Source organism: Lepisosteus platostomus, chromosome 5 (assembly GCF_059453375.1).
Source record: "Lepisosteus platostomus isolate fLepPlt1 chromosome 5, fLepPlt1.hap1, whole genome shotgun sequence".
In the NCBI taxonomy this organism is placed as follows: Eukaryota; Metazoa; Chordata; class Actinopteri; order Semionotiformes; family Lepisosteidae; genus Lepisosteus; species Lepisosteus platostomus.
The window spans coordinates 15144923-15164886 of record NC_142615.1 but is presented as its reverse complement, the minus strand read 5'-3'; the positions used below and the strand labels follow the sequence as shown (position 1 = coordinate 15164886).

The following is a 19964-nucleotide window of genomic DNA, read 5'->3' as shown; positions in this document are numbered from 1 at the left end:
TCACACCTGAAGAAGGCTCCAAGGCCGAAAGTTGTGTTTTCTCTCTTCTTTTTTTCAGCATGGAATAAACCTATTATTTGTTCCAGTACATTTTTTTTTCACACACGAACACATTTAAGGATAGTCACCCCCTGTAACTTCAATACAAGATAACTGTTCTTGATCTGTGGGCATTCATGACTCTTTTATTACTAGGTATTTTTGTACCTATTATGATTGTATATAGCACCTTGCGTTTTCAACTGATATGTACAGCTCAAACTCTCACACTAACATCTTATTTTTCGTATGATACCCCAAAAACACGAAACAATACAATAATGTAGCCGATTATGTCCTGGTAAGAACGATTTAAAACTGAATTCCAGTTTTTGAAAATAAACTCGTCCTGGATTGAATTAGCCACTTTCAACAGTGTCACTCGCTGCAGTTTCACAGCTGGATCCTAGGGGGCGCCAGCAGCTGGATGGAGGATGGTTTCTGGTTACAGACGAGCACCGCTGACAGCATTCGGTTTTCAATTAAAGTTGAAAGCTTTCAGGACAGCCTTCATCAAGTTTTCTTTCTAGGCGGTAGCTGTCGGCTTACGGGCATGAAGTTGCAATGAAGTGAGGTTTGTGAGCTGTTTTTCTCTATAAATAGGTATTTCCCGACTAAATATGTGTCGCCAACAAGGGGAAACTACAGGGCAGCGCGTTTAGTACTGATATCGTGAGGCGCTGCTTTACACAAAGGGTGGTAGGGGCGTGCAAAAAAGCTGCAAATTCAAGTTGTTGTAGCCGATATCCTGGCTTCTGGATACAGCTGGGTGATATATTTGGATCAAATAGCTACTAACTGCCAAACAGGAAGGCCCGAATGACGACTCTCTCATCTAGTCTTTTCTTCTAAACGAACATGGAAAAAGTGAATATTTTCACATGTATAGCGCTTGCTTTACATTGGGGGGTAGGGGTATGACAGACTGGCGTTAAATATATGTTGTTTTTTTCCTTTGGAGTAGTTCTGTGTTAAACAGCGGAAGCTAGCCAAACTTTTACTTTCAGTTTGGAAAAACAATTGCGTATGTAGAATTAAAGTGCAAAATAGCCGTACTTTAACCACAACTTAATCAGCACCACCTTAATAACGGAAATAAGGTGTTGCGATTTAAAAATCAGTGTCACATCGGGATATTTGGCATCGTGTACTTTGTGAAATGTTGTGAAAATTTTTTTTTAACGAGTCGCTCCTTACAGAGTAAGAGGAAATGCAAAGGGCATGCGCAGCTCATAGACTTCAGCAGGGCTCCGGACAGACAGTGGAAAAGCTTTAGGAAACGATGAAAAATAACAGTTTATATTAACCCGCGCCGTGCCAGAATTTAAAACCTTAAAACCAGCGGGCAAAGGCGAGGCTGAACCTGTTAAGGCCATTTTAAATTCTCTTGTTGGATGCAGAATTACAATTACAACAGGAACCCAGAAACGGGGAAAACGGTCACCGAACCGGATTTTTAATTGTCTCCTTTTAAAGTATTCCCAGAAGACAGGGAATCGGGTTAGAAATATAATACAGCTCCACAATTGTCCAACCGCTCCTAAAATATTCCGCAGCCCTTCTGTAAGTTTCCAGCTAGAGGAAAGCCGATGTTAGTGAATTCCTGTCTTACAATTCCTGTAACCTGCACGTTGCCTTTTGTTCATTATATGCAAATACTCGACCATCTGGACCCGATGTGTGAATTTTAACTCGCTGTAATATGTAGAACATGTCAGTTGTACTGTGGGTTTTGCCATTCCTATTTATTTCTGCTAATATAAATACTGCATTGGGCCTTTGTAACTAATAGATCAGACTTAAATTAATTGCCCTACTACTGCGCAAAACGTCAGTCTTTTTGCTAAACAGAAATGAGAAATGTTCCCCCACTCAAATCCCCAAAACGAAAGATGCTTTCCAGTTGAAATTGATTTTATTGAATGAAGCACCGACGTAAGAGTCTAATTGTAAAATACTGTTCATTTATTGAGAGAAGCCACCAGGAAGTCCTCAGACGTACCTTGAAGTAGTGTCGGTTTCACACGTTCTCAATAAATGAACAGTGTATTACAACAGGAACGGGGAACACGTTTGGACTGACGCTGATCTATGGACTGATCTCTGGCGCTGGTAGGCTTCTCTGTGAGTCTGGGTGACCCCAGACATGGCTTGACGTGGGCACAGAGCGAAGGAGCCAGTCGAGTCATGAGCGTGGATCCCAGTCTTGCACACACAGACACACACTGGTGTCCCTCGGGCTTTCCCAGGCTGTTCACACTTGGCTGTGGCAGTGGACGCAGAGTGGAAGGCGATTGTTGAGGTGTGCTCATGCACAGCCCTGCTGGAAGTCTTCCCAGTTTTCTTTGCTGGCTCCTTCATCCCTGTTTCTGGTCTGTAGGTTGCAGTCCATCACAGGACACACACTCACACCCCCTGGACAGGACACCAGTCAATCACAGGACACACACTCACACCCCCTGGACAGGACACCAGTCCATCACAGGACACACAGATACACTCACACACCCTGGACAGGACACCAGTCCATCACAGGACACACACACACTCACACACCCTGGACAGGACACCAGTCCATCACAGGCTCCTACATCAATGTTTCAGGTCTGTAGGTGGCAGGCTTGCTTTATCAGGATCATGGCCAGCGGTGTGTGCCTGACCTAGCCCATGTTATTCCTGTGGTAGTTCATAAAAAACGCCCCAATTTCACAGATCGCTGGACTTCGATCCCTGTAACAGCCGACCCTCGCTATTGAGTCAGTGCTGACAATGGGCCTGATATCTGAAATAAGAGCCGGCAAAAATCACTGCAGTCGTATGACTTATTTTGTGAAACTGAAAGTCCGTTTGGTACTAGTTACGATTCCCTGCTGCTCTCGGTGGCCTGTTACACTACCCCAGCTGCAAGTTTCGCGTACAACCGCATGTGTTTCGCCCCATCTACTAAAGCGAGACGCGTCGACAGCTATCATGCGGATAAACTTCAGTCTGCTCTAATGATTTATAACGATGTGATGTCACGCAGTTACATGATGTCCTCCATCCTGTAACACAGGAAAAGCCTGAACTGCTGTTTGCAGTACTGCGTCAATAAAACTGTATTGCCTTCCTGAGCGTTGAGATAAAATGGACATTTTCCCTGGGAAGGTCTGCTTTTTGGACTTTCGGAAACCTTCACACTGAATCGTGTTTTACAGTGAACGTGTCTTTTATAGCTGCAAGACTAGAGTCCTTATAACTGCAGCCACATGCTCCTCCTGTCTGTGTAGAGTTGGGAGATAAGAGACACACTTCTGGGTTAACTGGCTTGTGGGGAAAATTGGACCTGGTCTGACTGAGAGTATTCGTGTCCGTCTGTGTCCTGTGATGGTCTGGTGTCCTGTCCAGGGTGTGTGTGTCTTGTGATGGACTAGTGTCTATGGGATTTTATGGGATGCTCCCCTTTAAACATAACATGCAAACAGTCAGGCGTCAGATATTAAACCTGTTCCAGATCAAATTACATCCTGATGTCAGTTTGTTGTCCGTACGGTACATCATCCTCACCCAGTTCACGGTGTATCTTAATTCACTTTGGATGAATCCCAAACCAGTTTAGATTACATTCTAATCCCATTCAGTTTACATCCAGATCCAATTCAGATTATATGATAATCAGGGTCATATTACATTCTAATCCAGCTCAATATTGTTTTTTGTTTGTTTGTTTTTTTCAGCCCATTTCTCCAATGTGGAGTTTCTTCATCGTGTTGGGAGTCTTCCTGATACGGTCTGTTGGAGAAGGTGAGTGTCGACACTGGAGCAGCTCTGATGGGGAACCTTCTGGGTCTGCTCTCTGGAGCCTTGATCAGAGAGGGTGGGGTCACACTTGTGTCCCCTCCAAAAAAAAGAAGAGCTCGTCTTCATTGCTGTAATGTCGGTCTTCACAGAGGAGGGCAGCACAGTGGGACGCAGTAGGTCAGCACTGCTGCCTCACAGTTCTGGGGCCCCAGGTTCAATTCCAGACCTGGGGCTGCTGTCTGTGGGGAGTTTGCATGTTCTCCCCAGGTGTTTCCATGGTTTTCCCTGGCACAGTCCAAGCACATGCTGGTGGGTTAATTGACTTCTGGGAAAACTAGCCCTGTTGTGTGTGTGTTCTGTGATGTACTGGTGTCCTGTCCAGGGTGTGTGTCTTGTGATGGACTGGTGTCCTGTCCAGGGTGTGTGTGTGTGTGTGTGTGTGTGTGTGTGTGTGTGTGTGTGTGTGTGTGTGTGTGTGTGTGTGTGTGTGTCCTGTGATGGACTGGTGTCCTGTCCAGGGTGTGTGTGTGTGTCCTGTGATGGACTGGTGTCCTGTGATGGACTGGTGTCCTGTTCAAGGTGTATCTGGCCTTGTACCTGTTGTATGCTGGGATAGGCTCGAGCTCCACTATGACCCTGTACTGGAGAGCGCTGTTCGATGGCTGGATGTTATTAGCGGAGAGTCTCCACCACCCACAGCAGGGATTTAAGATCTTCCTGAGCAGCAGCTTCAGTAACTGGGAGTGGAGGGATGAATCCTGAACATCCCAGTAGCCACCTGGAATTCTCCCAGCTCCCACCCCGGAGCTGCGCTCGAACCCGGCTGGGTCTGATTTTCAGTAACAGCAGGAATCTGGGCGCTGGTGGTCTCCTTCTGCATTACAGCTTTCTCCTTTCACTCCCCCGCACACAGAGAGCGCCTCGGGCTCCCACTCGCTGGTCTACACCTCCACAGCAGTGTCGGAGGCGGGGCTCCTCTCCCAGCTCCTGATCTCCAGGGTGCTGGACCAGCAGACGGTCTCTCACTGGAACAGCACCTCCCAGAGAGAGACTCGCACCCGCCACTGGCCCAGCGGAGCTGCAGGCCTCAGAGACATCGACTACAAGCTCGAGGAGACGGAGAACAGGGAGAGGCTGCAGGGAATCCTGAGGAAGAGGAGCAACATGGGGAAAGGTCAGTCAGTCCTCCGCACTGTCCTCTGTCTCTGTGTGTGTATCTGTGTGTGTATCTGTGTGTGTGTCTGTGTGTGTGTCTGTGTCAGTGTCAGTGTCCCCGCTCTCTGTGTGTGTGTGTTTGTGCGCGCGTGCGCGTGTGTGACAGTGTCCTCTGTCTCTCTGTGTGTGTGTGACAGTGTCCCTGCACTCTCTGTGTGTGTGTCACTGTCCTCGGTCTCTCTCTCTCTTCAGATTTGCTGTGATCTGGGGGATAATGGGAGTGTGCGTCTGTAGTGTTAGTCTCTGTGCGTGTGTCAGCTCTCTCTGTGTGTGTCTGATAGTCCCCACTCTCTGTGTGTGTGTGTCAGTGTCCCCACTCTCTCTCTGTGTGTGTGTCAGTGTCCCCACTCTCTCTGTGTGTGTGTCACTGTCCCCGCTCTCTCTGTGTGTGTCAGTGTCCTCGGTCTCTCTCTCCAGATGTGCTCCAGAGGTGTCGAGGCTGTAGACTGGGGGATGATGGGAGTGTGTCTCTGTTTGATCACTACGGCTTCAATGGAAAAGACTTCCTGTCCTTTGAGGTGGACAATATGATCTGGAGAGCAAGTTCCCTACAGGCAAAGGACACTCAGAGGGACTGGAACCAGAACAGGGTTAAAAACCAGTATACAAGATTCTTCCTGGAGCTTGACTGTATGGAAACACTGAAGAGATTCCTGGAGTTCAGAGCAATAGACAAGAACCACACAGGTGAGACAGAGAGATATCAGATACAATAGGAGACAAATGCCCCTAGAAGCTCTGCACAAGGAGTTTTGTAAAAACATCCCCCATGTGCAGAGGAGTGGGTGGCACAGTGCAGTTTCTGGGGTGCTATCTGTGTGGAGTTTGCATGTTCACCTCATGTTTGTGTGGGTTTCCTCCCTGGTGGGTAAATTGGCTTATGGGAAACTGGCTCGTGTATGAGTATGCATCTGTGTCTGTGTGAATGTGAATCCTGTGTGATTCTGTGTGAACAGGACGTGTCTGTAGTACTCCAGTCCTAGTGTGATCTCCTCTCCCATCCTGAGGAACAGACAGTGAGCCTGTCTCTCAATAATAATAATACAGTGTGTGATCTCCTGTCCCAGCCTGAGGAACAGACAGTGAGCCTGTCTCTCAATAATAATAACACAGTGTGTGATCCCCTGTCTCAGCCTGGGGAACAGACAGTGAGCCTGTCTCTCAATAATAATAATACAGTGTGTGATCTCCTGTCCCAGCCTGAGGAACAGACAGTGAGCCTGTCTCTCAATAATAATACAGTGTGTGATCTCCTGTCCCAGCCTGAGGAATAGTGAGCCTGTTTCTCAATAATAATAATCCATTGTGTGATCTCCTTTCCCAGCCTGAGAAAGACAGTGAGCCTGTCTGTCAATAATAATAATACAGTGTGTGATCTCCTGTCCCAGCTTGAGGAACAGTGAGCCTGTCTCTCAATAATAATAATACAGTGTGTGATCTCCTGTCCCAGCCTGAGGAACAGACAGTGAGTCTGTCTCTCAATAATAATACAGTGTGTGATCTCCTGTCCCAGCCTGAGGAATAGTGAGCCTGTTTCTCAATAATAATAATCCATTGTGTGATCTCCTTTCCCAGCCTGAGAAAGACAGTGAGCCTGTCTGTCAATAATAATAATACAGTGTGTGATCTCCTGTCCCAGCTTGAGGAACAGTGAGCCTGTCTCTCAATAATAATAATACAGTGTGTGATCTCCTGTCCCAGCCTGAGGAACAGACAGTGAGCCTGTCTCTCAATAATAATAATACAGTGTGTGATCTCCTTTCCCAGCCTGAGGAACAGACAGTGAGTCTGTCTCTCAATAATAATACAGTGTGTGATCTCCTTTCCCAGCCTGAGGAACAGACAGTGAGCCTGTCTCTCAATAATAATAATACAGTGTGTGACCTCCTGTCCCAGCCTGAGGAACAGACAGTGAGCCTGTCTCTCAATAATAATACAGTGTGTGATCTCCTGTCCCAGCCTGAGGAACAGACAGTGAGCCTGTCTCTCAATAATAATAATACAGTGTGTGATCTCCTTTCCCAGCCTGAGGAACAGACAGTGAACCTGTCTCTCAATAATAATAATACAATGTGTGATCTCCTTTCCCAGCTGGAGGAACAGTGAGCCTGTCTCTCAGTAATAATAATACAATGTGTGATCTCCAACAGACAAAGAGGTAATGATTTGTAATAATTGTCTAATAATGATTTGATTTGTATAATTGTCTAATAATGACATGTTGTGGTTGTAAAGGTTTACAGAAAGGAGCCACAGAAGAAGTTGTCTGTGCATTGATGTCGCCTCGCCTTGCACAGTGTCCACACTAATTCTCAGTGTGTTAACATTGCTTCTGGTCTCCCTCTCAGTCTCTCCTCAGGTGTTTGTCTCTTCCAAGCGTCAGGGAGACACACAGAACTGTTCTCTGTCCTGTCTGGTCACTGGCTTCAGTCCTGGAGTCATAGAGGTCAGTCTGTCCAGGGCTGGAGAGACCGAGGGACAGGACATGTGGTCCAGTGGGCTCAGACCCAATGGAGACGCCACCTATCAGCTGAGGAAGAGTGTGGAGATCAGAGAGAGTGAGATTGAGGAATACAAGTGTACTGTCACTCATCACAGCTCCAACTACAGCGTCACACTGACCTGGGGTAAGAGTCTGGAGCAGATCAGTGTGTATTATACTATATCACACACTGGGGTGAAACTGGAGCAGATCAGTGATTATTACACTGTATCACATACTGGGGTGAGTCTGGAGCAGATCAATGTGTATTATACTGTATCACACACTGGGGTGAGTCTGGAGCAGATCAGTGTGTATTATACTATATCACACACTGGGGTGAAATTGGAGCAGATCAGTGATTATTACACTGTATCACATACTGGGGTGAGTCTGGAGCAGATCAATGTGTATTATACTGTATCACACACTGGGGTGAGACTGGAGCAGATCAGTGTGTATTATACTGTATTACACACTGGGGTGAGACTGGAGCAGATCAGTGTGTATTATACTGTATCACACACTGGGGTGAGTCTGGAGCAGATCAGTGTGTATTATACTGTATCACACACTGGGGTGAGACTGGAGCAGATCAGTGTGTATTATACTGTATCACACACTGGGGTGAGACTGGAGCAGATCAGTGTGTATTATACTGTATCACACACTGGGGTGAGTCTGGAGCAGATCAGTGTGTATTATACTATATCACACACTGGGGTGAAACTGGAGCAGATCAGTGATTATTACACTGTATCACATACTGGGGTGAGTCTGGAGCAGATCAATGTGTATTATACTGTATCACACACTGGGGTGAGACTGGAGCAGATCAGTGTGTATTATACTGTATCACACACTGGGGTGAAACTGGAGCAGATCAGTGATTATTACACTGTATCACATACTGGGGTGAGTCTGGAGCAGATCAATGTGTATTATACTGTATCACACACTGGTTTAAGTCTGAAGCAGATCAGTGTGTATTATACTGTATCACACACTGGGGTGAGGCTGGAGCAGATCAGTGATTATTACACTGTATCACATACTGGGGCGAGTCTGGAGCAGATCAGTGTGTATTATACTGTATCACACACTGGGGTGAGGCTGGAGCAGATCAGTGATTATTACACTGTATCACACACTGGGGTGAGACTGGAGCAGATCAGTCTGTATTATACTGTATCACACACTGGGGTGAGTCTGGAGCAGATCAGTGTGTATTATACTATATCACACACTGGGGTGAAACTGGAGCAGATCAGTGATTATTACACTGTATCACATACTGGGGTGAGTCTGGAGCAGATCAATGTGTATTATACTGTATCACACACTGGGGTGAAACTGGAGCAGATCAGTGATTATTACACTGTATCACATACTGGGGTGAGTCTGGAGCAGATCAATGTGTATTATACTGTATCACACACTGGTTTAAGTCTGAAGCAGATCAGTGTGTATTATACTGTATCACACACTGGGGTGAGGCTGGAGCAGATCAGTGATTATTACACTGTATCACATACTGGGGTGAGTCTGGAGCAGATCAGTGTGTATTTTACTGTATCACACACTGGGGTGAGACTCGAGCAGATCAGTGTTTATTATACTGTATCACACACTGAGGTGATAGAGGAGCAGATCAGTGTGTATTATACTATATCACACTCTGGGGTGATAGAGGAGCAGATCAGTGTGTATTATACTGTATCACACACTGGGGTGAGTCTGGAGCAGATCAGTGTGTATTATACTATATCACACACTGTTAGACACTAAGAAGCTCCAGCATATTGTACTGTACTCTTCTGCAGGGGTCAGGGCATGTCTGCAGTGTTCTGTTCCTTACGCAGTGTGTCGGTGCTGTATTGCAGGACTCTGCAGTGCTGGAGATGGGACGTCCCAGTGGCACAAGATAGCACTGGCCTCTGGGATCGCTGTCCTGGCTGCGTGCCTGCTGTCCATGATAGGATACGGACTGAGCAAGCGAAAACAGGTGAGAGACGGGGGCTCTTGAATTGCAATAGATTGAGCTCTAATGGCGAAGAGGATGTTCTGCATGAATACTTGTCTCCCCTCTCGGAGTCTCTCTCACCACAGGCTGGCAGTTCTGCCTTTGTGACACCCTCTTTCCCACCCCTGACTCTTCCCTTTCACCTGTTCACTGTCATTACACCGCCCTAGACTGGACTGTCCTGCCTCATCGTCCTGCTGGTGACACTCCCTCTCTCTGCCCTGTTGTCCTCCGGCTGCGTCTTCTGTCTCTTCCAGCAAAGAACAGGTCATCGAGTCTTCATACTCTCAGCCTGCTCTGTAACTGCAAGAACAGCAATCAGACAGAATCTCAACTTTATCGGAACACGATTATTACTATTATAAGGTTTATTTTTTTTAAATCAAAGAGCTGTATAATAGTCATATACAATGACTAAAATCAAACTATTATTGACCAAAGACAATCACGAGTAAGTGTCATTTAAACATTAATGCTGCTGTAAAAAGTCTTACAAAGCAATCTGGTTATAAAACTATGAACCTTCAGTTCAGATGTTGACAAGAAGTGGCTTAAGATGCCTTTCAGCAAGTCTGCCTTACAGTGAAATACCATTTAAACCAACAGAGGTCAAGTTCAAGCGGTATAGCAGAACTTTACGTAAATCTCAATACCTTTGTGTCCTGCGATGATCAATTCACCAAAACAGCAATTTTTTTTCTGAACAGGTGCAGAAAATGGCCAGTCTAGTCCGACCCCAGCGAAAAAGCAGAGATGTGTGCAGGTATAATAGCTCCTTCAATAAGGCAGTTGTAGGTCTCCTCGAATTTAGAAACTATTGTAACTGTGAAGCATCTCCCCACTGCAGGTTTTGAGAAGTAATGCTGTCAAGACTCCTGTCTTGTGCCTGTTGCATGCTGGGATAGACCCCAGCTCCCCCCGTGACCCTGTATTGTATAAGTATTGGAAACAACCTTTTTTTTAAAAAAATACCTCTTTGAAGGACTATGGAGTGTTCTAGTTTTGCAGTTGGGTTGATGGTGGCTAGCAGGAAGAGAAAATGTTTCCTGTCGCATTTCTTCCCAAACATGATTGATAAGTAGGTAAAAAAAAGTGTGGACAAATGTAAACAAGTGTAAACATCGCAGTCTCCTCCAAGACTCAAGATTTCAGCCCGTGGTAACTGACAAAAAGCATGGACGTACATGTATAACTGAGGACAGGAGCTGCTTCTTTACACAAAGGTTGGTGGGGGTGGGGAACAAGCTGCCCGGCCATGTTGTTGAAGCTTCTCTCAAGACACTGTTGGATGAGCTCCTCCAGTTAGGACAGGAGGTGCTTCTTTACACAGAGGGTGGTGGGAGTGTGGAACAAGCTGCCCAGCCATGTTGTTGAAGCTTCTCTCAGGACACAGCTGGGTGAGATCCTCAGATCATTGACCGGCTAACCACCAGCGCTACCTGGGCTTAATGAAGACCTCCCATTTGTAACTTATGTTCTGATTTGTGTTTCTTTGCCTGTTTCCAGGAAGAAGACCAGTATGCGAATGCAGGCTTTGTCACTGCTCGAAGATAACTAGCTCTCTGGCAGAGCTCAGACCTGTACTCAGTGGACTGTGCTCTCTCTGCTCTGCACCCTCAAATGGACCCACGAACTCAAACTCAACGAAAGCAGCAGCACTGATCACCTCTCAGTTTGAAACATACTGTACTGTGTATAGAATATTTGTTCATGTATACAATGTGCATAAAACCCCAATATAAATAAATATAAAAACTGTGCCACCTGATGCATTCTCCTCTTATGTAACTGTATTGTGAAATATATTTCTGGAATGCAGAGTGCCATCTCATTTAAAATAGGAGGCTTTTACACCTACAAGATTATCATCTTCATAATACAATTGTGGCAATGAGATTTTAAAACAGGAATTCTTCTAATCGTCCTTTGTTTGAACTGTTTACAGCGCAGGCCCTGCTTCTGTAAATGTCACCTGACCGGCATCAGCTGTGGGTCTAACCTGTTACACTCTTACACATTGCACTGACGGACCTATTCCCTGATTACCGTGTCCTGGGGACCACAGCCACACACTGATCTGCTCTGTGGAAGAGACAGGAGATGCAGCCGGAGGACAGTAGGGCAGAGAGAGGGAGAGTCACCAGCAGGACGACGAGGGAGGACCAGTCTCACAGCGATGTCTGGACGAGCTGGGTTGGTCGTCAACCTTGATTAAAGCACAGTATTTTCATTATCGCCACCGTTGTTTGGGTTTACCGATTCTGTCAGTGCCTACACATGCAACACTGGAAAACAAGCTGACCCGCACTGTTGTTGAAGCCGAAAACCTGGCTCCTTTCCAGACACAGCTGGGTGAGCGCCTCCAGTCAGGACAGGAGGCTCTTCTTTACACAGAGGGGGGTGGGGGTGGGGAACATGCTGCCCAGCCCTGTTGTTGAAGCCGATACCCTGGCTTCTCTCGAGACACAGCTGTGATCAGTGAGCTACACCGAAAAACTGCAGTTCTTCCAACAAGTGTAAAGGATTTCAAACAGAACATGTCTTGTGTAATATTGTGTCCACAGAATTTGAGGATTGTCAGTGCCGTCCTCAAATCAAACCACAGCTTAAAGTGTTTAATGGTTCTAATGAATAGTCACCTGCAGACTCACTAACTGAAAAAGCAGTTTCTAATGGGTGACAGCAGACGCCTGAGCTGTTCATCTGGTCCCTCTGAAGTAGGAGGAAGTGTTTGTGGCTGAGACAGTACAGACCCCCAGACTCAGGGTCCTGCAGTAGCTCAGGGGTGTGAACTATGAGCACAGAGAGAGGAGCTGTGCAGTTTGGCTGCTCTCGGAGGTGTCTGTGCTCAGGCAGGGCTCACACTGACCGCAGGGAAACTAGGCGGTCGAGCTCAGAGCAGAGCGAAGCACAAACCAGGACAACAAACTCACTAGATTCTGGCCGACTGCACACAGGAAGACACAGCCTCATCTGTGCCTCTAGCTGACACCGGCTTCAGTTACAAATTAACCAGTTAACTCCTTCTCAAAGGGCTAAATAAAGTGATGGAGGGATTTACTTTTTAATGTTTTTTGTAAATGTTTTGTAAATTTGGCCTAAATATAAAAGATACACTACAGGTTTGGTTAAAAAACAAAAACAAAAATAAGTAAGCTACACGCACTGTGTGAGACTGCTTTTAGCCTCATACTCATCCCTATTTAATATGATCTCCTCTGTTTCCATCTTAAAGTCAGTAACTTACACTTGGAGATTACCATGAGCAAAAGCTGACTATTCAGGGGTGAGTTTCCCGAAAGCATCGTAGCGCTAAGAACATCGTAAACTTGCTCTTAAGATCGATCGTTAATTTACGAGTGTTTCCCAAAACCTATCGTAACTAAAGTAGAACGTTAAATCCTTCGTAATCTACGTGCTCCCCGACCCACTCGTTAATCACTAAGTGCTTCTTAAACTGGCTACTTCTTGAGCCAACCTTAGCGACAGAGATCGCCAGACAGAGCACATTCAATTCACGTCATGGGAATTCTCTGGAAATATAGAATACTGAGATTTTATATTAAGGATTTTGATATTTTGTTGTACTATGTAACAGGAAATTCGAAAAAATAACATTTATTTATACAGTAATGAATTTATTAGTCATCTTGGGTAAATTTCATATTCATAAGTCAAATGTTTTAATAATACTCCCTCTTTTAGTACTTTTGGGGTGGGGTTTAAATTGTATTTAAATTCCATAAAGAACGTGAAACATGTAACATGTATTACAATGTAGCGCCACGCAGGGCGGGCTGAGAACAGCACCTGGACTGTATATAGTGGGACGGAGGCTGGGATATAGTCTCTTCCCTTCGTGTGTGTGTATGTTAGTGTAGGTGCAGCGCTGAAACCCCTGTCCCTGTGTGTGTACCTTTCTCGATTCGAGTTATTAAATGTGTTGCTCAACCCCATTCCCTGAATCCCACGCCTGCTCCGTTCCGTACCGAAACCCGCGGTCGATACAATATTTTAAGTTCGAATGCCGTTTTATGTTCTGTCTTGATTGTTGACGGTAAAGCTTAGACCTACTTGTTTTTAAATTTAATTATAGGTCCTGTATTTGTTGAGTGACATGTACCAAGCTTAGTAGTTAATTTTTCCAGATGTCATTTTAATAAGACCAATTAAAATGGAGTTCCTACACACCCAACAACTTTAAATAACAACAGTATTTTCTCATGAAACACTGTGATTCTTAACGATGGCAGCATGACAAAAAGTATTGCTTTAAATCAAAGACGTCGTGCAGGATGCATACACTGTCCACACAGTTAAACTTGGTTTTCTTTTACAGCATGTCAGTCATTTATTTTATTTTCTCTTAGAAACAATAAGGGTCCCAAAAAAATAGGGGTGTTACTCCGGTTAAATTTTCCCCTGGTCTTTACCCATCATGGCCTCCTAATAACCCCCCTCTCTGAACTGGCTTCAACACTCTGGAAAGAGCTCTGAGTGGGGTGTCCAGAAAAGAGCTATAGCTATTTAATATTATTATGTCCAGCTGTCTGAGCAAATCACAGTGTCAGCTGAATAGCTAAACAGGTAATCTGCCTGAACTCTGCACACTTTACGACAAAGATGAAGTGTCTTGTATTATGTTTATTTAGAGATAACCTCTTCATCCTCTCTCGCCCAGTCTCTGGAGATACCCCAATCTCAGGGAGATTTGGGGAGTGCGTTGTCTTGCCCTGCAATGGAACAGCAGCTGTTGGAAACTCCAGTGATCAGATCGATATTCTGTGGAGACACAAGTCAGGACACGTGGTGGTTTTCAGTCATGAAACAGTCTACCCTGGCCCTGGCTTTGAGCTCAGGGTTAACATCTCCAAAGAGGGAGTCTCACAGGGGAATTTCTCCATGAGACTCTGCAGCACAAGCTTCTCTGATGAGCGACTGTATGGGTGTTATTACAGGAGGAAAGACAGTCGTGTGACAAGACTTGGAGTTGTTCCACTCACTATCACAGGTAACAGACATTGATAAACTTATAAAGTACTTGTCAGTATTTATGATGTGTTTAATTAATTGTTTTTCACATCTAGATTACGAGTCCCAGTTAGAGCTCTGACGTTAGAACATGTGAGTTTCCTAGTGTGGCTGTTTTATTTGAAAGCCTCTCAGTACAGTTACTCTTGCTGTCAGCAGTCGGACTCTGGCCTGGACAGACAGGCTTGCAGTCACCCCAGCATCAGGACATGAAATTTAACAACTACTCAGGAGTGTTCAAGGTTGTAGAAGAATAATTTCAAACCAAGATGAAAATAAGATTAGTTGTACATCTCTTGCAAATCATGGATGCCCATGTGGTTAATTGTGAAGTAAAGGCTGTTTTACGGTAACCCATCTATCCATTTTTAAACTCTTTACCCAGTACAGGGCAAGAAACCAGTTCAACACTCACATCAGGGCTGGTTTTCCCAGGAACCAGTTAACCCGTCCAGCATGTGTTTGGACTGTGGGAGGAAACCAGACCACCAGGAGGAAACACACATAAACGAGTGCAGAACATACAAACTCCACACAGACAGCACCCCAGGAATTGTATACAGACAATGTGTAGCGGCAATGCTTGTTAATAAGACAGAATTAAGTGTTGCTGTGCTTTCCCAAATGAGGCCCCATCTCTCTCTTCATCTCTGTAGTGCAGCCACAGAGAAGTTATTCATGCAGGCTGATTTAAGGTTTTCTTTTGATTAGGGACAGCTCCAAAATGGGGATGCACTTAGCTAAGCCTGGCTATCATGATCAATGGTCATCCATTGGCGCCTATCTGTCTAAGGAGTGCCAGATGGACATCTGGATTGCATTCCTAAGTGTCAGGAGTAAGTGACTCATATCTCATCTTGATCAACCAATCAGGGACTGGTAGGGCTGAGTAACCCACGGGGGACTCTGATGCCCATGGAACTTTCAGCCAATGAATGAGCTGAAGTTCCTCCAGGTAAAAACAGGCAACACAGAGCTCCAGTAGGATTCTGTGGACTTCTCAAAGGAGAATTCCAGGGCAGGACGGCCCAGGAGCAGAAGGCTCCCAAGGGCAGGACATTCTCGCAGCGCACCTCCTGACCATCCTGAGACTCAGCCCGGACAACCACGGAACGGCCAGTGTGTCCGAATGCCAGAACTTTCCTTTGTTCTAAGAGTCTAGAGCTGAGGTTGCCAGAGAGTAACCAGAGGATCCACCCGAGGTTAGCACCAGCAGCAATCCTCGTGAACAGGTCGGAACTGTGGACAGCTGAATCACTATTCAGAACTAACTCTTCATCCGAAACGAACCGGTCCTCTTCCTGACTTGCTGGGACCCACAGTCATCTTTTCTCCTGTGCACAAACTCTTGCTAGTTTCAGCCAACACTAACTAGCCGGTCAGTGAGCATCAGCAGTGCACCGTCGCAAGCCCCACAGCACAGCTTGGCACCGAGCCAGAGAGCGCGGATTGGACAGCAACAAGCCTGCAACTGTTTCTTTGTGCCCGCAGGAGATCTGAATCCCCAGAGATTGGATGAGTATTCAACTTCACTGCATTACTGCTCGAGAATTCAATTGTTATCCCAACCAGTTGATATCAATTTAATTCCTAAGAGTTAATTTTCAACATAAAGCATTACACAAAATCAATACCTCAACACTCTATACTCAACAACGATAATTCACAAACAACCAGAACATGTAACTCCACATTCCCAAATAGACCTCATTTCCATAGCCCTGCCCCTTATGCAAAACCAACATCCCTCCCCTGTTCTCTCTCTCCGCTGGCGTTTGTAATCGTTTTTATTTTTAAATAAATTTTAGCAAAGTCATGTATTTTAAAAATCTTAAGATTTTTATATTTATGTCTTTATTTAGTGGTTTCATTAGTGACAAAGGCTAAACTTTCTTGGAAAAATGTATTTTATGTAAACCATGTTTGCTATTAATTCATTTAGGGCTAGAATATGTTCATTGTCTTCCAATGAAAGAAGGGTTCCTTTTGCCGTAGTCGGGTTGACATTAGAAGCTTGCCACGCCCGGACTGTTACACCAACGCATTAGCATGTTAAAGCGATTTCATTGAGGAGCCTAGCTTTCTTAACTAGTAAGTAATGTACTTTTGGAGGGGGGAGGTGTCTTTCGCTGGAAAGCTTGCCCCCTTCTACTTTGAAAATACCTGTGAAACCGGTTTAATTTGTCACAGCCAGCACTCCCGCAGAGAGGGGGGTTGTACTTGTTAATGTCTTAGCCGGAACACATCATTATATCTCATTTTGTATTTCTATAAAAAAATCGTTTGCCCAGCCTAACACTATTGTTGTTATTGTTTTTATCCTGTAAAGCGCTTTGAGCAGCACAGCTTTCTCACCAGTTAGATTACTTTTTGATACCATCCTTAAACAAAGCAGAAACTTCTTATATTTTCCGATGACATACAAGTGGAAAGATTACAGATTTTAATCGTCTTTTTTCTGAACCAGGGAAAATCTGATCATGTTTCTCTATAACAATAATAAAAAACTTTATTTTACATATCACCTTTAAAAGTGGCATCTCAAAGCAATACAGTAGATGTAAACCACAGATTACAAAGTAAATACCCAGACAAGTTTTTAATAAAATGCTTTTATTCATTCAGCAGAGAGAGCGTAAAACCTGGGCATAACAGCTGTTCCTTTTTCTGATCACCCGCTCTCTGGATACACGTCTCACCTGTCCTGTTCTTTGTTTTCCTAATTTGCTGATTATGCTTTCTGCAATCCACTCCTGCCCTCACACCTAAAGAAGACTATTTTAAATTTATTTGCGCTGTCCATTGTGCAATTAACACTTGTATGTGCTGTCCTTAAGGTGATATCACATAAAGGTGATATGTAAAATAATGGTTTTTTTATTGTTATAGAGAAACATGATCAGATTTCCCCGTATCAGAAAAAAAGATCTAAAGTATACTAGTTTGTCACTAGTATAGTTTTAATACAGTCTTTGCTGTGCTCTTGAGGATCCTTGTGATATTTCGAGCTCTGGTTGAATGATAAGTGTAGCAGTTTAAATAATTTTCTTAGTTAGAAATTATGAAACGCTCTGTTAAAAGCAAGGGAGTTTTTATGTCCGTTACAGTAAAAGAAAATGCCTTACAAAGCAGGGCTTGGACAGATTCCAAGTGCATTTTTGCAATTTACGTTGCATTGTGCTGCTGTAATACAGTTTAAAATAATTAAAAGTCTAAACAGTATCAGCTTTATTTATGGGTTGCAATTAAAAAAAAGTCAAAAACCGCACTCAAAATGCAATTTAGAGCTTTCTGGCAAGAGGAGACACCCAAATTAATAATGTAACATGCCACTGCATGAACAAGGTTATACTGCTATTTCCTTAGATACGCGATTAAAAAAATATTTTTTATTAAATTTTTAATAAAATGCTTTTGTTCACTCATAATCTGACAATTTCAGGAAGACTAAGGAAGGACTAAGGGAATTGTCATCTGTTGTGAAAGCTCTGTGAGCTCTGTGACTTTGAGACCACTTGTTATCCCAGGTTGTTTGAATTGCCACAATTCAAATAGAGAAAAAAGAGCTGACTGACAAGATTTAAGATGTGGCTGTCAATGTTGGATTTAAAAAAACACATTGCCCGACGTTAGTTGCATTGCTTGAAAAATAATTTTATTTCGAGAGACTGGATAAGTAATTCAAGTGTTTTTTTTAACTTCCTGAAAAACAAATAATAATTTAACTATATGTGCAAATGTTTTATGATATGTCGCTGTTGTGAATGTCTGTGGAGTGTATCATATTTGCCTGTCTGTCCTGGCTGTGCTCTCTCGCTTGCTCGCCCTCCTCTTCTCTCTCTCTCTCAATTCAATTCAAGGTGCTTTATTAGCATGACAGATGGGTACAATCAGTGTTGGGTATTTACTTTGCTTTGAGATGCCACTTTTAAAGGTGATATATAAAATCAAGGCTTTAACTTGCTTTAACTCCGCAAGTCTGAGTTCTTGTGTCTGTCCTATCCGAACCCGAAAGTATTACAATATGTATCTTTATAGCAGGTGGTGTACAACTTTTTAGTATAGATTACACTTTTCTAAAATGTATTTAAAAAATAAAATCGATTACAATCTAATCTTTCCACGTTTGATCCCAGGATCCCAAGAAAAATAAATCTATACGGGGAGAATGCTATGCTGAAAGTTTATTAAGATACTTAGAAGACAAAGATATCAATTTATGTTGCATTTGTCTGATTGTGAATCAAAAAACACATATATTTAAACCTGCGTTTGTGATTTAAATCAAAACGCGATTTAAATCAATATAAATGTTTATATTGTAACACATAGGTGACTATTCATTGTTATTAAAATGACTTAAATTCGATCATGTTGTGATATTTAGAAATATAAATTTGTTTGGTGCGAGTGAGGTTTTATTTAATCTCTGACCCAGGGAAATGTTTTATTTTTTCAAAGAAATGTTTGTTGAAAAAAAAGTCATGACTCCAGCAGGATTCAAACACACAGCATGTGAGGTAGGAGTCAGGAGCCTAACCCACAGTGCCACCGGCAAGGTCACATGCAGAGTGCTGAAAAAGCACTACAGAAACATTATCAACAGACAATGTACAGCATGTACTATTCTTGTGTTGCGGTACATGAATATAATTATATCGTTATTAATTTCTTTAGATACGCGATTCCATATTATATTCCCTTTTAATCAAATTCTAAAAGTATGCTTGTTGACTCCAGTATCACATTAGTTAAAGACTTCGAAGCTTAAAATGTTTAGGGAGAAATGGAATACTGGTGTGTATTTTTTATTTAAAGTACAGAGACCAGCCATATACTGTATGTTTATGTTCCAAAATTAATATTGTTTATGGCCTTCACACGCGTTACAGTATGCTCCTATTCTTTTTATGCTCAGGTACTAAGATTTCCCTTCAGTGGTAAAATTCCATATGAATATTCAATGCTAAAATGGGCATAGTAAAGACATTTACTGTAAATCTTTCTACAACCGACCAACGGACTACGAGTGCCCCTGTTGGTCAACCAATCACGTACCGCGGTATTTTGCGTCATCGCGCGTCACAATGCGCGACGCCGTAGCCAATTACCTCCGGTATGTGTCTGTACTGCGCACTTTGAATGGCTGCATCTGTACCTTCCAATCACTGATGTCGCTCTCCCTAAACCTTAACGTGATGTTTTGCAGATGTGCAGTGTGCCTTTACTCCTGTATTAAAAACGACCTCTGTTGTCGGGCGGAGTTGAAGGAGAACTAACTGCACAGAAAAAGTATGTAACGATAAAATGTTTCTACACTTCAGAATGTCCCTTTAAATCCCTGCTCACACACGTCGGTGTGGGGAGCGGGCAGGTAGAGAGCTTTTCCAGAAA

At 43.8% G+C, this 19964-nt stretch overlaps 1 protein-coding gene across 9 annotated transcripts; it reads left to right on the top strand.

The window, feature by feature from the left end:
• Positions 1-454: 454 nt before the first annotated feature.
• On the top strand, positions 455-11299 carry LOC148663978 (class I histocompatibility antigen, F10 alpha chain-like). Of its 9 annotated transcripts, none has more exons than XM_088631444.1 (9): positions 455-613; positions 3756-3822; positions 4733-4993; positions 5452-5721; positions 7383-7661; positions 9400-9521; positions 9710-9806; positions 10247-10302; positions 11046-11299. In XM_088631444.1, exons 2-9 carry the CDS (start codon positions 3768-3770, stop codon positions 11091-11093), a joined length of 1188 nt encoding a protein of 395 aa, XP_088487570.1. In that variant the 5' UTR covers positions 455-613; positions 3756-3767; the 3' UTR covers positions 11094-11299. The 9 variants fall into 9 exon arrangements, 8 of the variants coding, with proteins under 8 accessions (XP_088487570.1, XP_088487569.1, XP_088487575.1 ...); XR_015936450.1 differs by lacking the exon at positions 455-613 and adding an exon at positions 2069-2151 and having other exon boundaries at positions 10247-10936; XM_088631443.1 differs by lacking the exon at positions 455-613 and adding an exon at positions 2069-2151.
• Positions 11300-19964: the final 8665 nt, after the last annotated feature.

Excerpts from the sequence above, each read along its gene's own strand:
- LOC148663978 (XM_088631444.1), top strand. The coding sequence starts at position 3,768 with ATGTGGAGTTTCTTCATCGTGTTGGGAGTCTTCCTGATACGGTCTGTT. Across the intron at positions 4,994-5,451 it reads GAGGAGCAACATGGGGAAAG|ATGTGCTCCAGAGGTGTCGA; the intron begins GTCAGTCAGTCC and ends CTCTCTCTCCAG. Across the intron at positions 9,522-9,709 it reads GACTGAGCAAGCGAAAACAG|ACTGGACTGTCCTGCCTCAT; the intron begins GTGAGAGACGGG and ends ACACCGCCCTAG.